This window comes from Lynx rufus, unplaced genomic scaffold, assembly GCF_022079265.1.
Source record: "Lynx rufus isolate CCGP_SWC_20201006 ecotype Redwood Valley unplaced genomic scaffold, mLynRuf1.p SCAF_6, whole genome shotgun sequence".
NCBI classification, from domain to species: Eukaryota; Metazoa; Chordata; class Mammalia; order Carnivora; family Felidae; genus Lynx; species Lynx rufus.
Genome location: NW_025814878.1, coordinates 129,745,872 through 129,763,536, shown reverse-complemented (window position 1 = coordinate 129,763,536; position 17,665 = coordinate 129,745,872). Strand labels below are relative to the sequence as shown.

The 17,665-nt window shown below is 47.3% G+C and overlaps 1 protein-coding gene across 6 annotated transcripts in view; it reads right to left on the bottom strand.

The window, feature by feature from the left end:
- The window catches only part of HIVEP1 (HIVEP zinc finger 1), a 147,955-nt gene extending 132,761 nt beyond the window's left edge, over positions 1–15,194 (bottom strand). For 2 of the 6 annotated variants that reach the window (XM_047103126.1, XM_047103131.1), the window contains exons 1-2: positions 15,109–15,194; positions 8,062–8,204 (exon numbers count right to left, since the gene is read on the bottom strand). In XM_047103126.1, the coding sequence (XP_046959082.1) occupies positions 8,062–8,101 (40 nt within the window). In that variant the 5' untranslated portion in view covers positions 8,102–8,204; positions 15,109–15,194. Of the gene's footprint in view, positions 1–8,061; positions 8,205–9,468; positions 10,714–11,059; positions 11,164–11,337; positions 11,580–11,867; positions 12,027–15,108 lie in introns of those variants that run through there. The other 4 variants (XM_047103129.1, XM_047103127.1, XM_047103130.1 and 1 more) reach the window with 4 other exon arrangements.
- Between the last annotated feature and the right edge of the window lie 2,471 nt (positions 15,195–17,665).

Here is a 17,665-nt window from a genome sequence, read left to right as displayed (position 1 = left end):
CAGCAACCTCTCTGCTTCATCCCCCTGTCTATGTAACAGGGGCATGAATGGCACCTGTCTCGCTTGGGTGTAAGGATGACATGAGCAAAGATCGTAAAAGCATGCTGCAAAGAGCCTAGCATCCAGACCTGTGGACAGGTACGCGCTTTCGATCGTAAAAATGACATAACACAACGTCCCTCTTGCCACGAGTCCATAACAAACCGTAACTATGGGAAGCGGTATGATTTAAAAAAAAAAAAAGAAAAGAAAAAAACACAAATTCCTCAAGACCACTCCGCGAAGAAGCTGCTTGAAGCCAACTCACTTCAACTTCTCTGGTTGGACTTTCTCATCCATAAAATGAGGGAGATGAACCAAATGACCTCCGAGGTCTGTCCTTCCCAGTTGTAAAATCTGTATGGCTCTCTTGGAGAGGCAAATGAGAAACCAGCCTGATACCCCTCTGGCACTGTCCAACCACCTTCTGGGTCCCTGGGCTATCTATCATCTCAGTTCATTTTCATTTCTTCTTAAACTGTCAAACATGGCCCCAACTGAATGCTTAATTTAGTTCTATTTGAATAGTGCAATATTAAGCAGTTATATGCTGATCTGGTCCTGTTTTTCACTGATGAATCTTTGTAATTGGAAGATAAGCACGTATAAGGATACTATTACCGATGCAAAACATAAATATGTTTAAGAAAATACATACTCTACCCATATGGGCACACAGAAATACTACACACGCACAAACACCCACGTACCATAAAAATCAAGCTTTGCCATCGATTAGGCAGGAACAACTCTTAGACTACACGGGTTCCCCTTCACCGGATTGTGATTCTAATTAATGATGTACAACCAACTAGTTTATGATCACCATAGTTTTTAAAATACTTTTGCATGGCAGCACAGCCTTAGAATATTTTCTAGAACAAAATTCATCACCGAAAATTTCTTAAGAATCTTACGTTATTTTAAAAAGTCAAAACTAATGCAATGCTACCCCAAATAAAAGCCCTAAGCCGAATAGTCAAGAACTTCCTTCTGAAGAATGACCTGAGTATTGAGAAGAAAGGACACTATTTGGTGATAAGTTTCTGCTCTGCTCTTACAAATATCAAGAGTGGGGTTGCCTGGATGGCTCAGTCGGTTAGGCATCTGACGCTTGATTTTGGCTCAGGTCATGATCTCACAGTTCATGAGATCGAGCCCTGTATCAGGCTCTGCCCTGATAGCATGGATCCTCTAGGGATTCTCTCTCTCTCCCCCTCTCTCTGCTGCTCCCCACCACCTCTCTCAAAATAAATAAATAAACTTAAAAAAAAAATAAAAACTTAAAAAAAAATCAAGTGATTTATAAGAATACCTAAGCACCATTTGAAATTTTGGCATATTATTAATATGCAAAAGAGGACTGTTAAAGTGTTTTAAAATAATACATATAGGAATGAAAAAATAAGGCATTCAATTTACTCACAAAATATTTGTTCAGATAACACAAGAACCAACTTTGTCCCGGACTTGTTCAAATTACATGGCATTCTAAATGTAGGGCTTAAAAATGTACGCATATAATGGAAGACTTTTATACACATTATGTATTTTCCTATTCTATGGTAAGATAAAATTACACCTCATCAGAACATACTTTGTGCAAAGACGTTCTAAAATAAAATCATTACCCTGATTAATCTTATTATTACATTTTGTATTTGCTTTTAAAAAGAAAAAAGCATTTGGTGAATGTTAAGCATTCAAAAAGCACCAAATAAGCTCTCAATATGAGCTGAAAAGTAATTATCTGAAAACAAATGGGAGGCTTGCTATACTAAATCTAGTCTTTTTTATCCTCGTCAAAGTAACAGCTACCTATACGGTAGCTGCTAATAACTTCACTACTTTTCTTACCTTTAGCACCAAAAACTATAGGTGAAATTATTTATTTATTTCCTTTCTAGCTGCAGTCATATACAGAATTTTTTTTCAATAAGCCATGGGGTGTTTACCCTACAAGATTTCTGACTTCTCAAATCTTAAGGTTGTCAACATAGAACTGCTGACTTAACATTTAAATATATATATTAAAAAAAATGTAGAAACGGCTGGAACTCCATGTCAAAATCATCAGAATTAAATTTATTCTACTTATAAGCCCAATGAGACCATCCCTACATCACAGGAAAACAAAAGACAGATGATTTACCCAACAAACCACTGGAGTGGTGATCCAACAATCACTCCACACGCTGACAACAAATGAAAATAACCACATTCATCAGATTATTCCTGAATACACCTACAGGGTTTCCGAGGGCCCACACAGGAGGGGAGCACAGGGGACAGAGGGAGTGGTGCCATCTCTCAACCTAAACACAAGTGAGGGCTTTTGTCCTACAGGATCATGAATGTCGCCCCTTTTAAATGCAGTTATAACACAACAGAAGACTTCACAATCAGTTTCCTGACAACTACATTCAACACAAGAGGTGAGGTTTGAATGGGTACAGACTGAGAAGGCAGTAAGAGTTTTCCTTCCCATATTCTTTCCTACAGTGATGTCTCTCCCCCACGTCCCAAGCCCTAGACAAGTCAGGACAGTAAGACCTATCGGTAATTAACGCAGACCCGTAGAAGCAGCATCACACCATGCTTCTGGGCTTCCTCTGTTTGCAAAGCAAATGCAACCCAGGAGTTTGGCATAAACCGGTTCTTTATAGTAAGCCACAACTCCGCATTGTTTACCTGGAGTCAGGCTTCCTGCTAAATGCTGCCGTATTATCTAATCTTCACGCATTATCCAATGCTTGCAGCTTGCCCAAGGCCACACAGCTAGCCAGTGATAACATGAGGCCAAACTCTTTACCATTATATTAATTAAACGTGCCAAAGAGATAAACTCTGGGAATCCTAAGGCAAAAACTCACGTAAAACAGAAGTTAGTAATAACTACTTGGTTCGGGTGATTAAAATTTTGTATTCTAACAGGTTTCTTCATCCGAGGCTACCAAATATCAGAAGAAGCATTTGCTAACCAAGGTCCAAAAGCATAAACAAATTTCCAGAGTGTAAATCATCTTTAACCCTCTACCTCGCTAATAAGCTAGCGCAGATACACTCTTGTTGAACACAGAGGGACGACCAGAACAGTCTATCTTGACACGTAAGTTATACCCGGCTAAGACAACAGGTCTGCAGGCAAATAAATATGATGCAATATCAGAAGTACGGTCAGGTACCTGTAGACACAAGCAACGGAGGCTTACTGTATTCTGGGGAGTGAGATGGCAGGGGAGAAGGGAGGAGAAGGGGAGAAAGCTCAAAGATGAAGAGAAAAATCTTTGGCAGAGATGTCTCCTACATGAAGAAGAAAACAGTAGAAATGAGAGAGGAAAAGAAATACTTTCCAGAAAGAAGAGCAAGCACAGAAACGCTGGGCCTGTGTGCTGAGCTCCTGAAATGGCAGATTACCCATCAGACACAGGAGAACGAGAAGGCCAAACTGGGTCGGAGCCAAACTCAGGACTTTGGGCCTCATCTGACAAGGTGATGGGCTTCCGCGGACCCCACGTGTGTGGACCTCACCCTCTGCTTCTCACGTCAAAATAAAGCAGTGCGTTCAGAGCCAAGTGCGCTCAACCATAAAAATGAAAAACAGCCACACCAAGAGTCCCCAAATATGTTTTGCAAAAGGTTAAACAAAATTCACCTTTTTGCAAAAGGTTAACACTTGGTGTTATCTAACACTGACTTCCGATCTTAAAGTAGATCAGTCTTTGAAACCCTAGGCCCAAATTCAACGATAATAGGTTAACACCTATTTTCTTTCTTCCCCAGAGTTTTGCACCACATTCACAATGATGCCCGGCACAGCAGAAAAACAGCCCTTTCTCTTAGGAGGACTGACATGGAACCCCAGCAAGTCTCCGGCTCCTCCATCAGGTTACCTGAGTCCAAGTAAAGACCTGGGAGGGCAGGGGAGACGGGGGATCAGAAGGGAGTGATGGTGGGCAGAGGTGGCACATTCACCAAGACCACACATGGGAGCTCCAGCCCGGGAGTCCGCCATATAGTGGCCAAGAGCCCTTCTCCGGGGAACCTAGGACAACACACAGCCTTTCTTCTGAACACCCAAGTGTTTCCCTCATGCTCTTCAGAAATTCTTATTCAACCTCGCAAAGGACATGTCCGTGTTAAACTCTACCCATCTGCTTCGTGCAGACTGGCACCGGAGACAAAGGTTCTATGTGGTTTGTAGGGCCAAGGACGGAGAATTCAACAACCCTCCCTCCTACAACCTGTACAGATTCCCCATCAGTTCTAACTCTGTTTCCGTTTTGCCCCAAATTCATGTCTTGCCCTTCACATGTCAGTTCTTTTCATACCTGTCCACTAAAGAACCTTAACATCGGAGAAGTGTAAACTCCACCTCTCGCAGGACTGAAGTGTGGACGTGCCTAATTTCAATCCATATAAATTTTGTATCCTCTATGACAGATTATACTTGCGTAATATTTTTGTACATGAACACACGCACACACACGTGTGTATAGTTCCCCCAAATAAAATTTACATTCCAAAAAGCTGTAATATGTTTACCCTCCAGCTTTGTATATCCACTGGACCACACCAATACCAGCTGAACTGAGAATAAATCAAAGGAAAATTGTATTTTAAGAATTAAAACTGCCACGAAAGCATAATAAACATATAATCCGAGTTTGAGCAGAAATGTTTTTATTGTTGACTTAATTACCAAACACAAGACAACTACTTTGCAAACTATTTTCCAAGGAGGCCTAAAAAGAAGAAATGCACTTAAAGCAGTGTGAGCAGTCCAAACTGGGCTGTGACTCGCTTTCTGGTCTTCTGATTTCCTCTCTCCCTATTTCAGAGCTAACTGACACAAGTCTTCTGTCAGTCAAAGCAGCGGGTGACAGGTAAAGCAAAACAAACAGGATATTTCAACTATCACAGTGAGATACAACATAAATGCTAAAAAATTCATCCCTAATGTTTACCAGCTTGCTTACTTTTTTTTTTTTTTTTAACCAGCAAAATGGACTTATTCAGGAATAGCAGAGGAATTACAATTCAGGACATACCTGCTTACTCTAACCCCTAAACTGTGCCTGGGGATACAGTCATCAAATACGTTTTTTGGAAGGGAAGTAGAAACTCTGAAAGTGTTACATCTTAGCACTTTCCTGCCTCTGTGCCTTTGTTTGCTTGGGTTTCCCCACCCAGAACAGCCTCACCCTCATCCTTCTCGGCTGACTAAGCTCACTGGCTGGGATACACCTCTTCCATGCTGCACTTCCACACCCCCAGTCAATCCACCCCCCTGCCCCTGCCCCCCCTTCCCCCCCCCACCACTCTGCAGGTCCCACCACCTTGGCTAATCTACTTTGATCTGCTCTTCGGTGCCTGAGAGCTCATTACTGCCTTAGCCAAACAACTTTCTGGACTCACTGATGGGCCAGACCCCAATTTAGTTCAAGTTCTCTTGGAGAGGGAGCTGGGTGGCTCAGTCAGGTCGTGAGTTCGAGCCCCGCATCGGGCTATCTGCTGCCAGCGCAGAGCCCGCTTCGGATCCTCTGGCCCCCCTCTCTCAGCCCCGCCCCAGCTTGAGCGCGCGCACACGCGCTCTCTCTCTCTCTCAAAGATAAACGTTTAAAAAATAGTTAATTATTTAATTAAGACTCAGACGGGGTGGACCCTCAGGATCTGATTTCTAATTCTCCCCTTCCAATCTCCCACCCTCTCCCACTCCTTTGGCCCCTGAAGAGAACCTACTTCAGATGGTACCCTTGCTTCTCTTTTCTTCCTACCCTGCCCCATGCCAAACTCCCCCTGCCCCCACATCAGGGCACAGTAGGACGCCCGGCCTCTGTGGAGGCTTCATACCTCTGCTCTCCCCTCACCACGCTGGCGCAGGTATGCGTTCACCCATCTCCCCTCCTCAACTCCACGCTTCTTTCAGGGTCCACATTTGAGTATCATTTTGTCCCTACCTCCTAGAACAGTGGCACTTGAAGGCATCCAACACTACCTGCCGGGTTGTACATTTGGGGCAGGAGGGAAAACAGTCTGTGGCCTGACATCTGCATTTCTCTGGATAGCCATGCGATCTAGAACATGATAAAGGACAAGCACGCCTCATTTTATTGGGCTCTATTTTACTGCACTCTGCAGATGCTGTCTTTTACAAACTGAAGGTTTGTGGCGACGCCGTGTTTAACAAGATCAGCAGCATTTGCTCACTTTGTGTCTCTGTGTCATGTTTTGGTAATTCTCATGACATTTCAAGCTTTTTCGTTATCATTATTATATTTGTTATGGCGATCTGTGATCCAGGATCACAACTTGCTGAAAGCCCAGATGAGAACAAGCATTTTTTGCAATGAAGTATGTTTGGAGTACGTACGCTTTTTAAGACAGTGCTATTGCAAAATCCATCGACCACAGCAGAGTATAAACATAACTTTTACGCTAACTGGGAAACCAGAAAATTCATTTGACTCGCTTTACCGCGATATTCGCCTTATTGCAGTCATCTGGAACAGAACCCACAATAACTCCAAGGAATGCTTGTGTATATGAAATACGAAAAATGTTTACTATTTATGACCTCATGAATAATACTTTAAGACCAATCAGGCATTCCTGTCAACGAATATCTGGGCTCCTATTAGTTGCCAGGACCTGTGCGGGCCTGGGGCGCCTACAACCCCCAAAGCTGCCTTTGTGCACGCTGGAACAGGGCACCCTCTTCAGACAGATGAATTATAAAAGCTGGGCCCAAGACTCTAAACGCCCACCTCAGCTGGCACCCAGGAGCGTGAAGGCTCTGCCTACAGTAGTAAATGAGACAAAGTGCCTACTTTTCGGGAGCTCAGATGCTAGCGAGGAGGACGGGCAAATACACGGTTAATTTTCAGCATTTTCTATGCAACTCTGAAAACTCAGACTTCAACGCACAAGACTTAACGGTCTCCATCTAGATCCTCACCTCATTAAACACTGGTGCTATAATCATCAATTTGAACTTGGTCTGAGGCAGCCACCTCTGCCAGCAGAAAGTCCCAGTACTCTTTTCGGTAGGAAACCAGCACTGTTCCAGATTCAAGTAGGCCACAAGACTGACCACATTTCCAATTACCACCTCATAGTGACTGGCTAAATTGATTTCACAAAGAAACATTCCAAATTAATTGGTTTGGTCTTAATTTTTTACCTTGCGTGTACCTGAGAACGCCTTTTTTTTTTTTTTTTTTTTCCTGTAATGGTAAATATTTCGCTAAGCTACTTTACTCAGTTGGGAATTATTTGCTGTAACCGTTCTTTGCTTAGCCCTGCTAGACCCTTACCTGCTGAAACTGAATGTAAAAGATAATTGTCCCTCCCAGTTGCTGTAACACACTAACCAATATACTATTTGAAAACCATAAGCTAAAATAAACTCCCCTTCCTAAAATTAAAATCTCTCTTCACAGCTAAGGGGAAACGCGCATGTTTTCACCTTTGTACGGAATATATACAATGTACGTAATTTGGAACGACTGCTTCCTCATGGAAACATAGGTCATTTTGCCTCTGAGTTCTGCAAATGATGGTCTGAGTTAATGGCCACCACAACCCTCTTCACTTCTTGCCAATCTAATGTATAGACCAGCACAAAGACAAATCTCAAAAGCAGTGTGGGGGAGGGGCACAAAAATTCCCATTAATCCGGTTGGCAGAGGATATCCCACTATTCATTTCAGACTCCGCGAAGCAAACACGGTCCCTGTTAAGAGAAAGTAAATCTCTCATTTTCATACCCACACTGATGGTTGGGAAGGCACTGTCATTTCGTCAAATTGGATTGATTCATTCCACAAATATTGACGAAGCATTTCCTGAGAGACGGGCATCACACGGGAAAAGTGGCAGTAAAACAAGAGAAATGGCACATTCCTGGCACTCACCATGGGGCAGGGTTGCCATCCAGTGAGCTGCCGTTTCTGATACCCAAGAAATACTTTATCATACGATTTATTGTGAACCATCCCTCTACTTAATGCCGAATCTTACCTCTTAGATTTCTAGGATGAATCTGTTTGGTGCGAGGCATCTTCTTTGATTCAGGGGCTCCTTTTTCTTCTCAGAAACTGTGGGAAGTGCAGGTCACAAAAAGGTAGCTCCATAAACTCAACATCCATCAATTAATCCATGTGCTAAAAATGAAAAAAAAAAAAAATCACACTTTACTACCTTCAAAGGAAAAAGATATTTCAAAAGCATGGCTTCGTTTGGCACTAACCTAATCTCCACAAAAGATAACCATGCTAGAAACACCTGCAGAAGATCACTTACTAACTTTTAATTAACCATAGGACATCTCATTTTGCTACTATCTGGGCTTTCTCCTTAAGAAAACAGAAAAAGAAAATCACCGTACCTTTACCAAACAAGAGCAAAAAAGATTCACTCAGCTATGTTTACAGTAACATCACAGGGTACAATTAAAGTATAGCGTTAGGCTATACAAGGGTTATACATATAATATGTATACATATACACACATATATGTTATACGTGTATATATATATATATATATATATACACATATATATATAATACTTCTGCTTGTCCATAAGCACTTTGGGAACAAGGACCATGTCTCATTTATCTTGTTTTACTGAATTAATTCAGTTAATATATGTGGTTGCTACCGGAGCTGCTCCCCAATTATTCCAGCTTTCTCTTCTAGGCTTGTGGTAGGACTGTACCTTCTGCCTCCCTGCATTTAGCTACAATGTGCGACCAGTTCTGGCTAATGACCTGTGAGTGGAGGAGACACCCACTGCTTCCAGGCTGTACCATTTATTACCAAAGCAAAATCCTCTAGCACTCTCTGTTCCTTCTGCTGTGGGACAGGCACCGTTCCAGACAGTGAGTGTTGCAACACAGAGCTGAGGTCATCATCACATAGCATAAACAAGAAAGAGACCTTTTGTTGTCTTAAGTGGCTGAGCTTTGGGAGTTATTTGTTACTGCAGCACAACCTAGTCTGTCCTGACTTCTGTCCTTTGAAGACGGTGATCGGAAACGCAATGTGCCAAAACGTTAATAATCCCAAACCTGATCATCCCTCTTCCCACACTGGCCACCTGTGTCTCCTCTGCCACAAGATCCTCAAGGATCCTCCAGCTTAGTTTTAACTTCCCGGAATGAGGCTGATAAGCAAAGCCTAATGCGATGATAAACATGAAATTATGTTTAATCACGAAGCAGACACAAAGAACGGGATGGGAATGCTTTGTTTAAAACTTGTTATATCCAGTACTACAGAAGAAACTGAGAATACTTACTAAGCACCTGCGGCGTGCCTATGTACTTTCTACACATTACCTAATCCGATCTTAATAATAACTGGTAAGATAGCTATCATTTATCTGCTCTACAGAGAAGACGACGAGAGACGAGAGGTTGACTAACCTGCCCATGGTCAGCGACTAAAAAATATGGCACCGAGTGACTTGGTTACTCTTCAGTGCTTCTTCCCTCAGCGGAGGTAATACCTAGTCTGTGGTTTTATTCAACAGGCTGTAGGACACAAGTCAGGACTATACAGTTTGCTGTCAAACCAGATTGGGTTCAAAGCCAGGTTTTTACCCCTTACTGTGTGGCCTTGTTCAAGGCACTTAACCTCTCTGAAGATCAGATTTCCCAACACTAAAACTAAGAAATAGTATCCACCCCATAGGGTGGTTATAAGGTCTAAACTAAACAATGTTGATGCTTTGCCCACTGCCTGGCACACAAAAACACTCAAATATTAATACTCCTTAAGAAAGCCTATATGGGAAAGACTGGATCTAATACTCCTGTATAAGGTTTTGGAAATTTATTATTTCATTATAGCAGTGAAGAATTGGAAGGAGGCTACAATTGACTTCAGTGTTTTACGCCTGGTAAGGCCTTGTGTGGGTACTGCACAAAATTATTTGCAATGTTGTTGTTTTTTTTAACTGCACGGGGAAGAATACGAAATATGATGGCAAAATACCATCACAGGGCTAAATGATCTATAAAAGATACGGTTCCTCAACTCTCTGCATTAAATACATCCACCATCCGATTCACGAAGCTTGATTCAATAGAGAATTCTGAGACGTTAGAGACAAATTGCGCGAATGCTTAACTAAAAGCTTTTAAATGGTCATGATATCTGGAAGTTTTTAAAGCGTGAACTCCGAATGTAATACAATCACGTGACCCCGAATCAGGAGCCTAAATATAAAATATGCAAATTCCCAATCAGTAACAGCTCTTGGCTACCCGGTTCCCTACCTACCCACTGTCCCTAGCTGTCCATCCCATGTTTAAACCCTTGTGGGGGGGAAGTGAGTATAGGGAAAGACAGCGGCACTGGAGCGACTAGGACGAGTAATAAACCGTTCCTTTGCAGGAAAGAAATAAATACTACATGGAGCAAAACCATGACAGGATCAAAAAGCGTAAAGACAGTTGCAAGGAGAAAAAACATGAATGAATGTGGAGGGCGGAGCCTGGGAAAACCCCTCTGCAACGCTGCACTGAACAAAGCGCTTCGCATGCCAGGAGGAGGGGGAATGGAAGTGCCAGCTCAGGAAGGAGCCCGGAGTGGATGCGGAGAGCATGAGGAGGAGGAGGAGGAGGAGGAGGAGGAGGAGGAGGAGGAGGAGGAGGAGGACGGGATGAGGCGAGCGCGGCAGCCCTGAGACTCCTCCTCGCCGCCGGCTCCGCCACCGCCCCCTCCCCTCTCCAGCAACTCCGTCCCCAGCCCGACCCCAAGGCGAGCCAGAGCCGACCCGCGCCCAAACCCACCGCCCACTTCCCAACTGCTGCAGGCGCGTACTCCCAACCCGGAAAGAAACTACCCAGGTGGCTGGGAGTAAACAGGCACTTAGAGCAAAGAACGAAAGGAAAAGAAAGCCACAAAGCCGGGAGGTTGGGAAGCCGAGGCCTGGTCTCCCTCACCCCCCACCCTCTTGCAAAATGCGTCTGAGGCTGGAACGCGGGGTGGGGAAGCTGAGTCCCTCCGTACCTGCTCGCCTCCCAGGACCGCAGCTCGGGCCGCTCGCGCGCTGCGAGGGCGCCCAGAAGTGGCAAGTGTCTCCCGCACGCAGCCATCCCCTCTGCAAGGTCGGCGGTTGCACACGCACGCACACACACACACACACACACACACACAGACACACACACACACACGCGCCCGCACGCCCCCCGCCCGCGGAGGGGGAAGTGGTCCTGCCCTCCCCCCCCCCCCCCGCCTCCCGCCGCCCTCCCAGCTGCAGCGCCCCCGCCGCGGAGCCCGCGCCGAACCTGCTGCCAGGACGCCCGGCGGAGCCGCTGCCGCTGCAGCCGGCCCTGGAGCTGCGCTGCTGATGGCGGCGGCCGCAGCTCGGAATCTCCGCGACCCCCGCGCGGCGGCGGCGGTGGCGGCAGCGGCGGCGGCGCCCGGGATCCCTCCTTCACTTGACAACCTCAAACACAAACATAGCCTCCTCCCGCCGCTGCTCCCGGCCCCCAGGCTCCGTCCCCCTCCCCGCCGCCGCCGCCGCCGCCGCCGCCCCAGCAGCAGCCACACTAGAGGCCGGCGACTGGCACTCACACCACCCAGCGCTGAAATATTAAACAGGGGAGCCGGCCGGGGGGCGGGGGGGGGAGCGCGGGGCGCGCGGGCGGGGGCCGCAGGCGCCGGGCGGGGGAGGCGGCCGCGCTCGCCGGCGCCCCGGGCCGCGGCATGACCGCCGCCGCCGGGAAGGGGGCAGCGGGGGGCCGGGCGGCGAGGCTGGGCGAGCGGCCCCCGGGTCCGTGGGGCCCGGGGCGCGGAGGGCGGGCGCGGGCTTTACCTCTCCCCGGGGCAGAGTAGGGCACGTTTAGCGTCTTTAGGGGCGACGGGAGGTGCGCGGGCCGGGCGGCGCGGGGGAGGGAGGGCGAAGGTCCGAGGCTTTCCCGCGGGTGGGCGGGGCGGCAGGGGATCCCCGGGGGCGGGAGGCGGGGAGGCCGCGAGCTGAGCCGCGCGGGCGGGGGAGGGGGCGTCCCCCAGCGAGGGCTGAGGCTGGGGCTCGGCGGGGGAAGGGCGAGGGGGGTTCACTACCGGCGCAGAGGCCCGAGTGGACAGGCGCGGCCGGCGGCCCTGCGCAGGCTGGGAGTGGGGTGGGTGCCCCGGTTGGGGCTCGCGTGGAGCCCGGAGCCCCGGGTCTCCCCGGCGGGGCGGGCCCGGGACCGCACCTCCCCCCGGTCGCCCGCCCGCGGCTCCGCCCAGCCCGGCCGCCGCGGGGACGAGGTGGGGGTGCCGGAGGAGGCGGCGGCGCGGCCCGAGGGGGGGAGGGGCGGAGTTAGGGACGCGAGGGGCGGGAGCCCGGGGTCGCGCTGGCTCGGGGACTGGCGCCCGGCGGGGGCAGAGGGGCGGGCCCAGCCGGTCACGCGGCCCGGGGAAGGCCTGGCCGGGTCGCGCAGTTGGGGGCGGTTGGTCGGGGAAGAGGGGCGGGGACGGGCGGGGCGGTAGTTTCTCTTTACCGTCTCTTTACTTTCTAAAGCAGGATGTGGGCCGGCCCAGTGACGTCATGGGGTCTCCCAGTCCCGCCCCCCGCCCGGGCCGAATGGGGGAGGGGAAAGGAGAAGGGAGGGCGGGGGGGGGACCCCAAGGGGGTTTCCTCAGCAACGCGTGGAGGGAAGGGGAAAGTCATTGTGAAACTTGAAACTCATTAACTTTGAAAAACAACTTAAAAAAAAAAAAAACAGGGAGGGGGGCGGGGTGTTGGTTTGGAGGATGGAAGGGGACATGTTATTAACCCTGAACTGAAACCACTTCTTGGTGGCGGATGTTCTATTAAAAGATTGAGGGAAGCCAAGGTTATTCCAGAGGCCGCTCCAAAGCCCGCTGGTGGTTCCCAGAGCCCGGGCTGCCAGCGAGGTTAACCCTTAGCGGTCCGCCTGACAGCTTGGGTCAGGGAGGAGAGGGGTCTTTGGGGTCAGAAAAGGAGGTTTGGTGCCGGGCAGCCGACTAGGCTCCTAGGACGCTGAGGAGGAGAGGGGGAAGAGGGAGTAATTACCATAAACCAGAGTTTGACCCTTGCTGCTAGAAAGCAGTAGAGGAAGCAAGGAGTGGTAATCTATGGAAATAAATCGGGAGGGGCTGGACCAGGGTGTCGAACAAGGTCTTTGGGGTTAGATTACTAAAGAAGGTTGGAAATCTGGGGCTCAGAAATTCCACACGTACACCTAAAGAAGCAGGCAAAAGTGAACTGGTTTAAGGAGCCGCGTTGAACTTGGGAGGAATAAGGCAAAACAAAAATTTTGATGCATAAAAATTTCTCAGATTAAACCAAACTGCTTTCCCCTTTTAAGGAATAAAAATGCTAAACGACCGTACACCCACTATGTGGGCCATCTGTGAAAACTTGAGTTGTTTTGTTCCCTGGGGCTTCCATAAAGACATCTAGGCTTTTCCTGCTAGGGTTGACCCCGAAAATTCCCTGAGGAAATCCTACCTCTAGCTCATTTGAGCTAAAAAAAAAAAAAAAAAAGCTTAATGCACCAGAATGGCAATGATTAAAAATGGAATACTCGGTAAAGGCAAGCTTGTAACCAAGTCATGTCACGTAAAGGGGGAAATATATCTGTTAAAAACTAAATTTGGTCATAAGAGCAAAGATCATCCAATAACTGCCTAAATTTGAAATGATGTTTTTTAGCATACTATGCTCCCAACCTTGCAGTGAAATAATGCAATCTTTAAAATTTCCAAGTGATGTAATCATCTCTCTTTTATAAAAGTAGATGCCATCCAATGGATTGCAGTCACAAAAATTAGGTAGAGTCCAACTGGGCATTTGAATAAAAAATAAGCCTTCATTTAAATGTTCAAGTATACCTAATCTGTCCCAAGATAAAGATTAAGGTAACTTGATAATTATTAATTCTGCCTAGTGTCACTTGCTAAATCAAAATGCTAACTGGATGAATATAATTTTAACCCAATAGTTGGTGAATCGATAACAAATACACACTGTGAACACAATGTTTACATGGGATTTGGCACTGTTAGGAGCTTTCTAACAGATTAAATCTGCAATTTGGAGTTACAGACAATTTTGTCATTTCAGCCTGTTAAAGAACTTTTTTTCTTAAATAGATTACTCACAATTTAACTTTCTTGGGCGGCAAATCAATATTAAAACTCTGCTTTGAAATACATGCAATACGGAACAGTTTCGTATTTTCTAGTTTCGAATTTCCTAAATGCAATTTCTCTTCCTAACTCTGCCTGCAGTTCTAACTTCCTAGTTATCAGAACGCAGGCAAAGCCAGCTGAACGGTAAAGTAGCTAGTTTCGGCTTGTTTTGTGGCAAATTAAACACAATTTCTCAAATAGTATCGGAATATGGGGGGGAGGTGTTAACCAGAAAATAAATGTGAAGGGTGAACAGCAGTTTGAACTGTCAAAAATTCTGGAACAATGGGGGAGGTGACCATACTCTGGGGGAGGGGGGGACACAGAGAGAGGGTTCCTACGGCCCCATTTCACTCTGGCTGCAACCCTGCCGGCAGTGTGAACGCTTCTGCAGCCCCCCTCGGGGAGTGGGGTTCAAGTGAGGGCAGTGTCACGGCAGGGCTCTACGCACATTTTCCTCGCTGAGCAGTTTTGGGAGAACACAAGTCCACGCTGCGGCTGGGTCGCGGGACCCAGCCGTCCCGCCGCGTCCACCGAGCCCCGCGCCGCCACCGCCGCCCGCGCGTCCCCAGCCCCGGTTCCCACGCGGCCGCCCGGCCGGGCCCGGCTCGAGCTCCCCCCTGGCGCGGCCCCGCGGCCCCGGCCCTCCGCCCTGCGCGCGGCCCGGCAGCGCCGCCGCCACGCGGAGATCCCCGAGGTTCCTCCCCGCCGGCCGCCGGGTCACGCCGCCGCCCGTCCCTCCCCTCCGCCCTCCGCCCTCCGCGCGCGCCGGGCTTTCCCGTCCACCGGCCGAATCCCCTCCTCCTCGGGGCGACCCGGCGACAAAACCTTCCCCGCCCGCTCTGCCAACTCTGCCCCACGCCCAGGCTACTGCCAAGCCAGACGCCAGACAAAAGAACCCAGAGAAAACTTACCCGAACTGCAACGCAAAAAGTCTGATCCAAAGCTTCCTGGGTTTAACTTTTAATTTTAAAAACAACAAAAGCAGAAACCAAAAGCCTCCTAGGTTGGAAGTGGGCGTGAGAGGAAATGCTAGGGGGAGGCGCTTCATTCCCTCGGCTGCTTTGCCCCCCCCCCCCCTTTTCTGGCCCCTGCCTGGGGCTTTGATGTTATCTAGTGCACCGCCTACGTTGGTTTATACCGTGGGCTCCGCGCCGAGAATGATATACGGGTATTTGGCACTTTCTGTGCCGGTTTGAAGCGAAGGAAGCAGGTGGTCACGGTAAAGGATTCCCACTTCTTCCCCCATGCAGTGAGAAAGGACCCTTTGCCCAGGCTGTCCTTTGTTACCGAGACCCAAATGAACAATCCACCTACCTAGTGATCCTGGAGAGCTGGACCATGTGGTATTTTCTGTTAGACACACGCACACACACGTACACACACACACACACACACACACACACAAAGGCCTTCTAAATTAAATTCCTTTCCCCTCCTCTCTTAGCACAACTTTGAATATTGTACGTTTTCTGAGGCTTTGTTTGCTTTGTAGACCTGTTTTGAAAGTAAATATTATTTCTCTTCTGAGATGGACCCCCAGCCTTGCAGAGACAAGTATATACCTCTGAAGAAAATAATCTCCATAATAACATGCCTTTCGTATCTAGTCTGACAGATCAGAATATGCCCTCACGGTCCCCCTCACATTATGGAAAACTTGGAACTGTTGATTTTATCTTCACTGGACACTAGCAGAAACCAGATATATTTTCACATTAGATGAGCAGTCTCAGGGCCATCAATACTAAGAAAGCATTAATGAAGGGTGTTTTTTTTTTTTTTTTTAACAGATTAGTAATCAACAAGGTTTGCACTGTCTGCCATTCAGTCCTAACTGTTCATCCACTTAATACTAACACCAAGGTGTGTTCAAGCTTTGCCCTCTGGGAGTTTACAAATTAATGGAGACAAGATAAACACATTAAAAAAAAAAAATACCTAGAGGGGAAAAAAAGATACAAGAAGAAGCTTATAAACAAAGCCAATTAAAGTTATACAGACTTATTTACATGACTGCTGAGAGCTTTCTGGATTGGGTAGAGGGCAGGATTATCAGAGAAAGTTCCATCCTGAGACTGAGCTCTGAGTAGGATTTTGAAGGCGAGAAAGTTCATGATTTGGCAATGGTATGACAGCAACATCCTGGGCAAGGGGAATAGCTTGGAGGGGAGAGCGAGTGAACTATGTGTGAGAGTGTTGCTGGCTAGAACAGAAGATCAGAGCAAATGTGAGACATGCAGAGTGGCCACATAAAGGTAGCCTCCAAACCAGGGAAGCTATTAATAACTCTACCCAGATGAGTTAGAGTAGATTTGTTAGCGGCATATACATTACTATAGTAATGGTAGCAGCATGCTGGTGGTGGTAATTGACAGTTTTTGAGAGCGTTTACGACTTGTCAGGCTTTCCTGTGTAAACTTATTTAATCCCCACTGTAAACCCATACTACAGGTGAGGGAAGAGAGGCTTAGGAGTGCCAAATACTCTACCTGCAGCCGCAGAGCTAGTAGGTCGTAGATCCATGCTTGGAGCCCAGAGAATATGGAGATGCCTAACAGCTTGATGACGATATTTTGTGAAAACACATTACAAGAGTTCCAGAATGTTCTACATCTGTGGAAAAAGAAGAAAAAGAAATGAAAAAAAAAAAAAGTTCCGTATTTGCAGGTTTTGCGACTCTGGTAGATTGTGTGATGAAAATGGGGGAAGTCGGGATGATGTGATGGACGAAGGCAAGGAGAGAGAATGACTAATTTTAACCATGTCTAGGTTTAAGAAGAATGAGTTAATTCACATTTATGCCGCTGTTGATACTATTAACCTTACAGGATACATTATTACAAGAAACCTGGTCTCTAACTTCATTTAAAAGCACCTAGTTCAATGCCAATGAATAAGAGACTTTATTGAGTATTATTTGGTGCACTCTCTGTTAAAGGGCTAAAAGAAGGCTAGAAATGACCGATGGAAGTGATTCTTGCAGTTCCTAAAACGATGCCTCATAAACTACGTCTGCAAGTGGCTTACTGACGAGCACTGGAAACAGGGATTGGTGGGGTGCCTGGGTGGCTCGGTCGGTTAAGCGTCCAACTTCGGCTCAGGTCACGCTCTCTCGGTTCCTGAGTTGGAGCCCTGAGTCAGGCTCTGTGCTGACGGCTCAGAGCCTGGAACCTGCTTCAGATTCTGTGTCTGCCTCTCTCTCTGGCCCTCCCCTGCTCGTGCTCTGACTCTCTTTCTCTCAAAAATAAGCAAGCATTTAAAAAAAAAAAAAAAAAAAAAAAAAAAAACAAAAGAAAAAAAGAAAGCGGCGATGGCATTTAACCTTATCTGTGATCTGAATAATTCAACTTTATCCACGATCTAACGATGTGGAAGCAAGCGAGTGCAATCTGAGACATTGTATTCGTCGGCTCGGGCTGCTATACCAAAGACTGGGGGACTCCAACAATAGAAGTTTATTTCCTCACA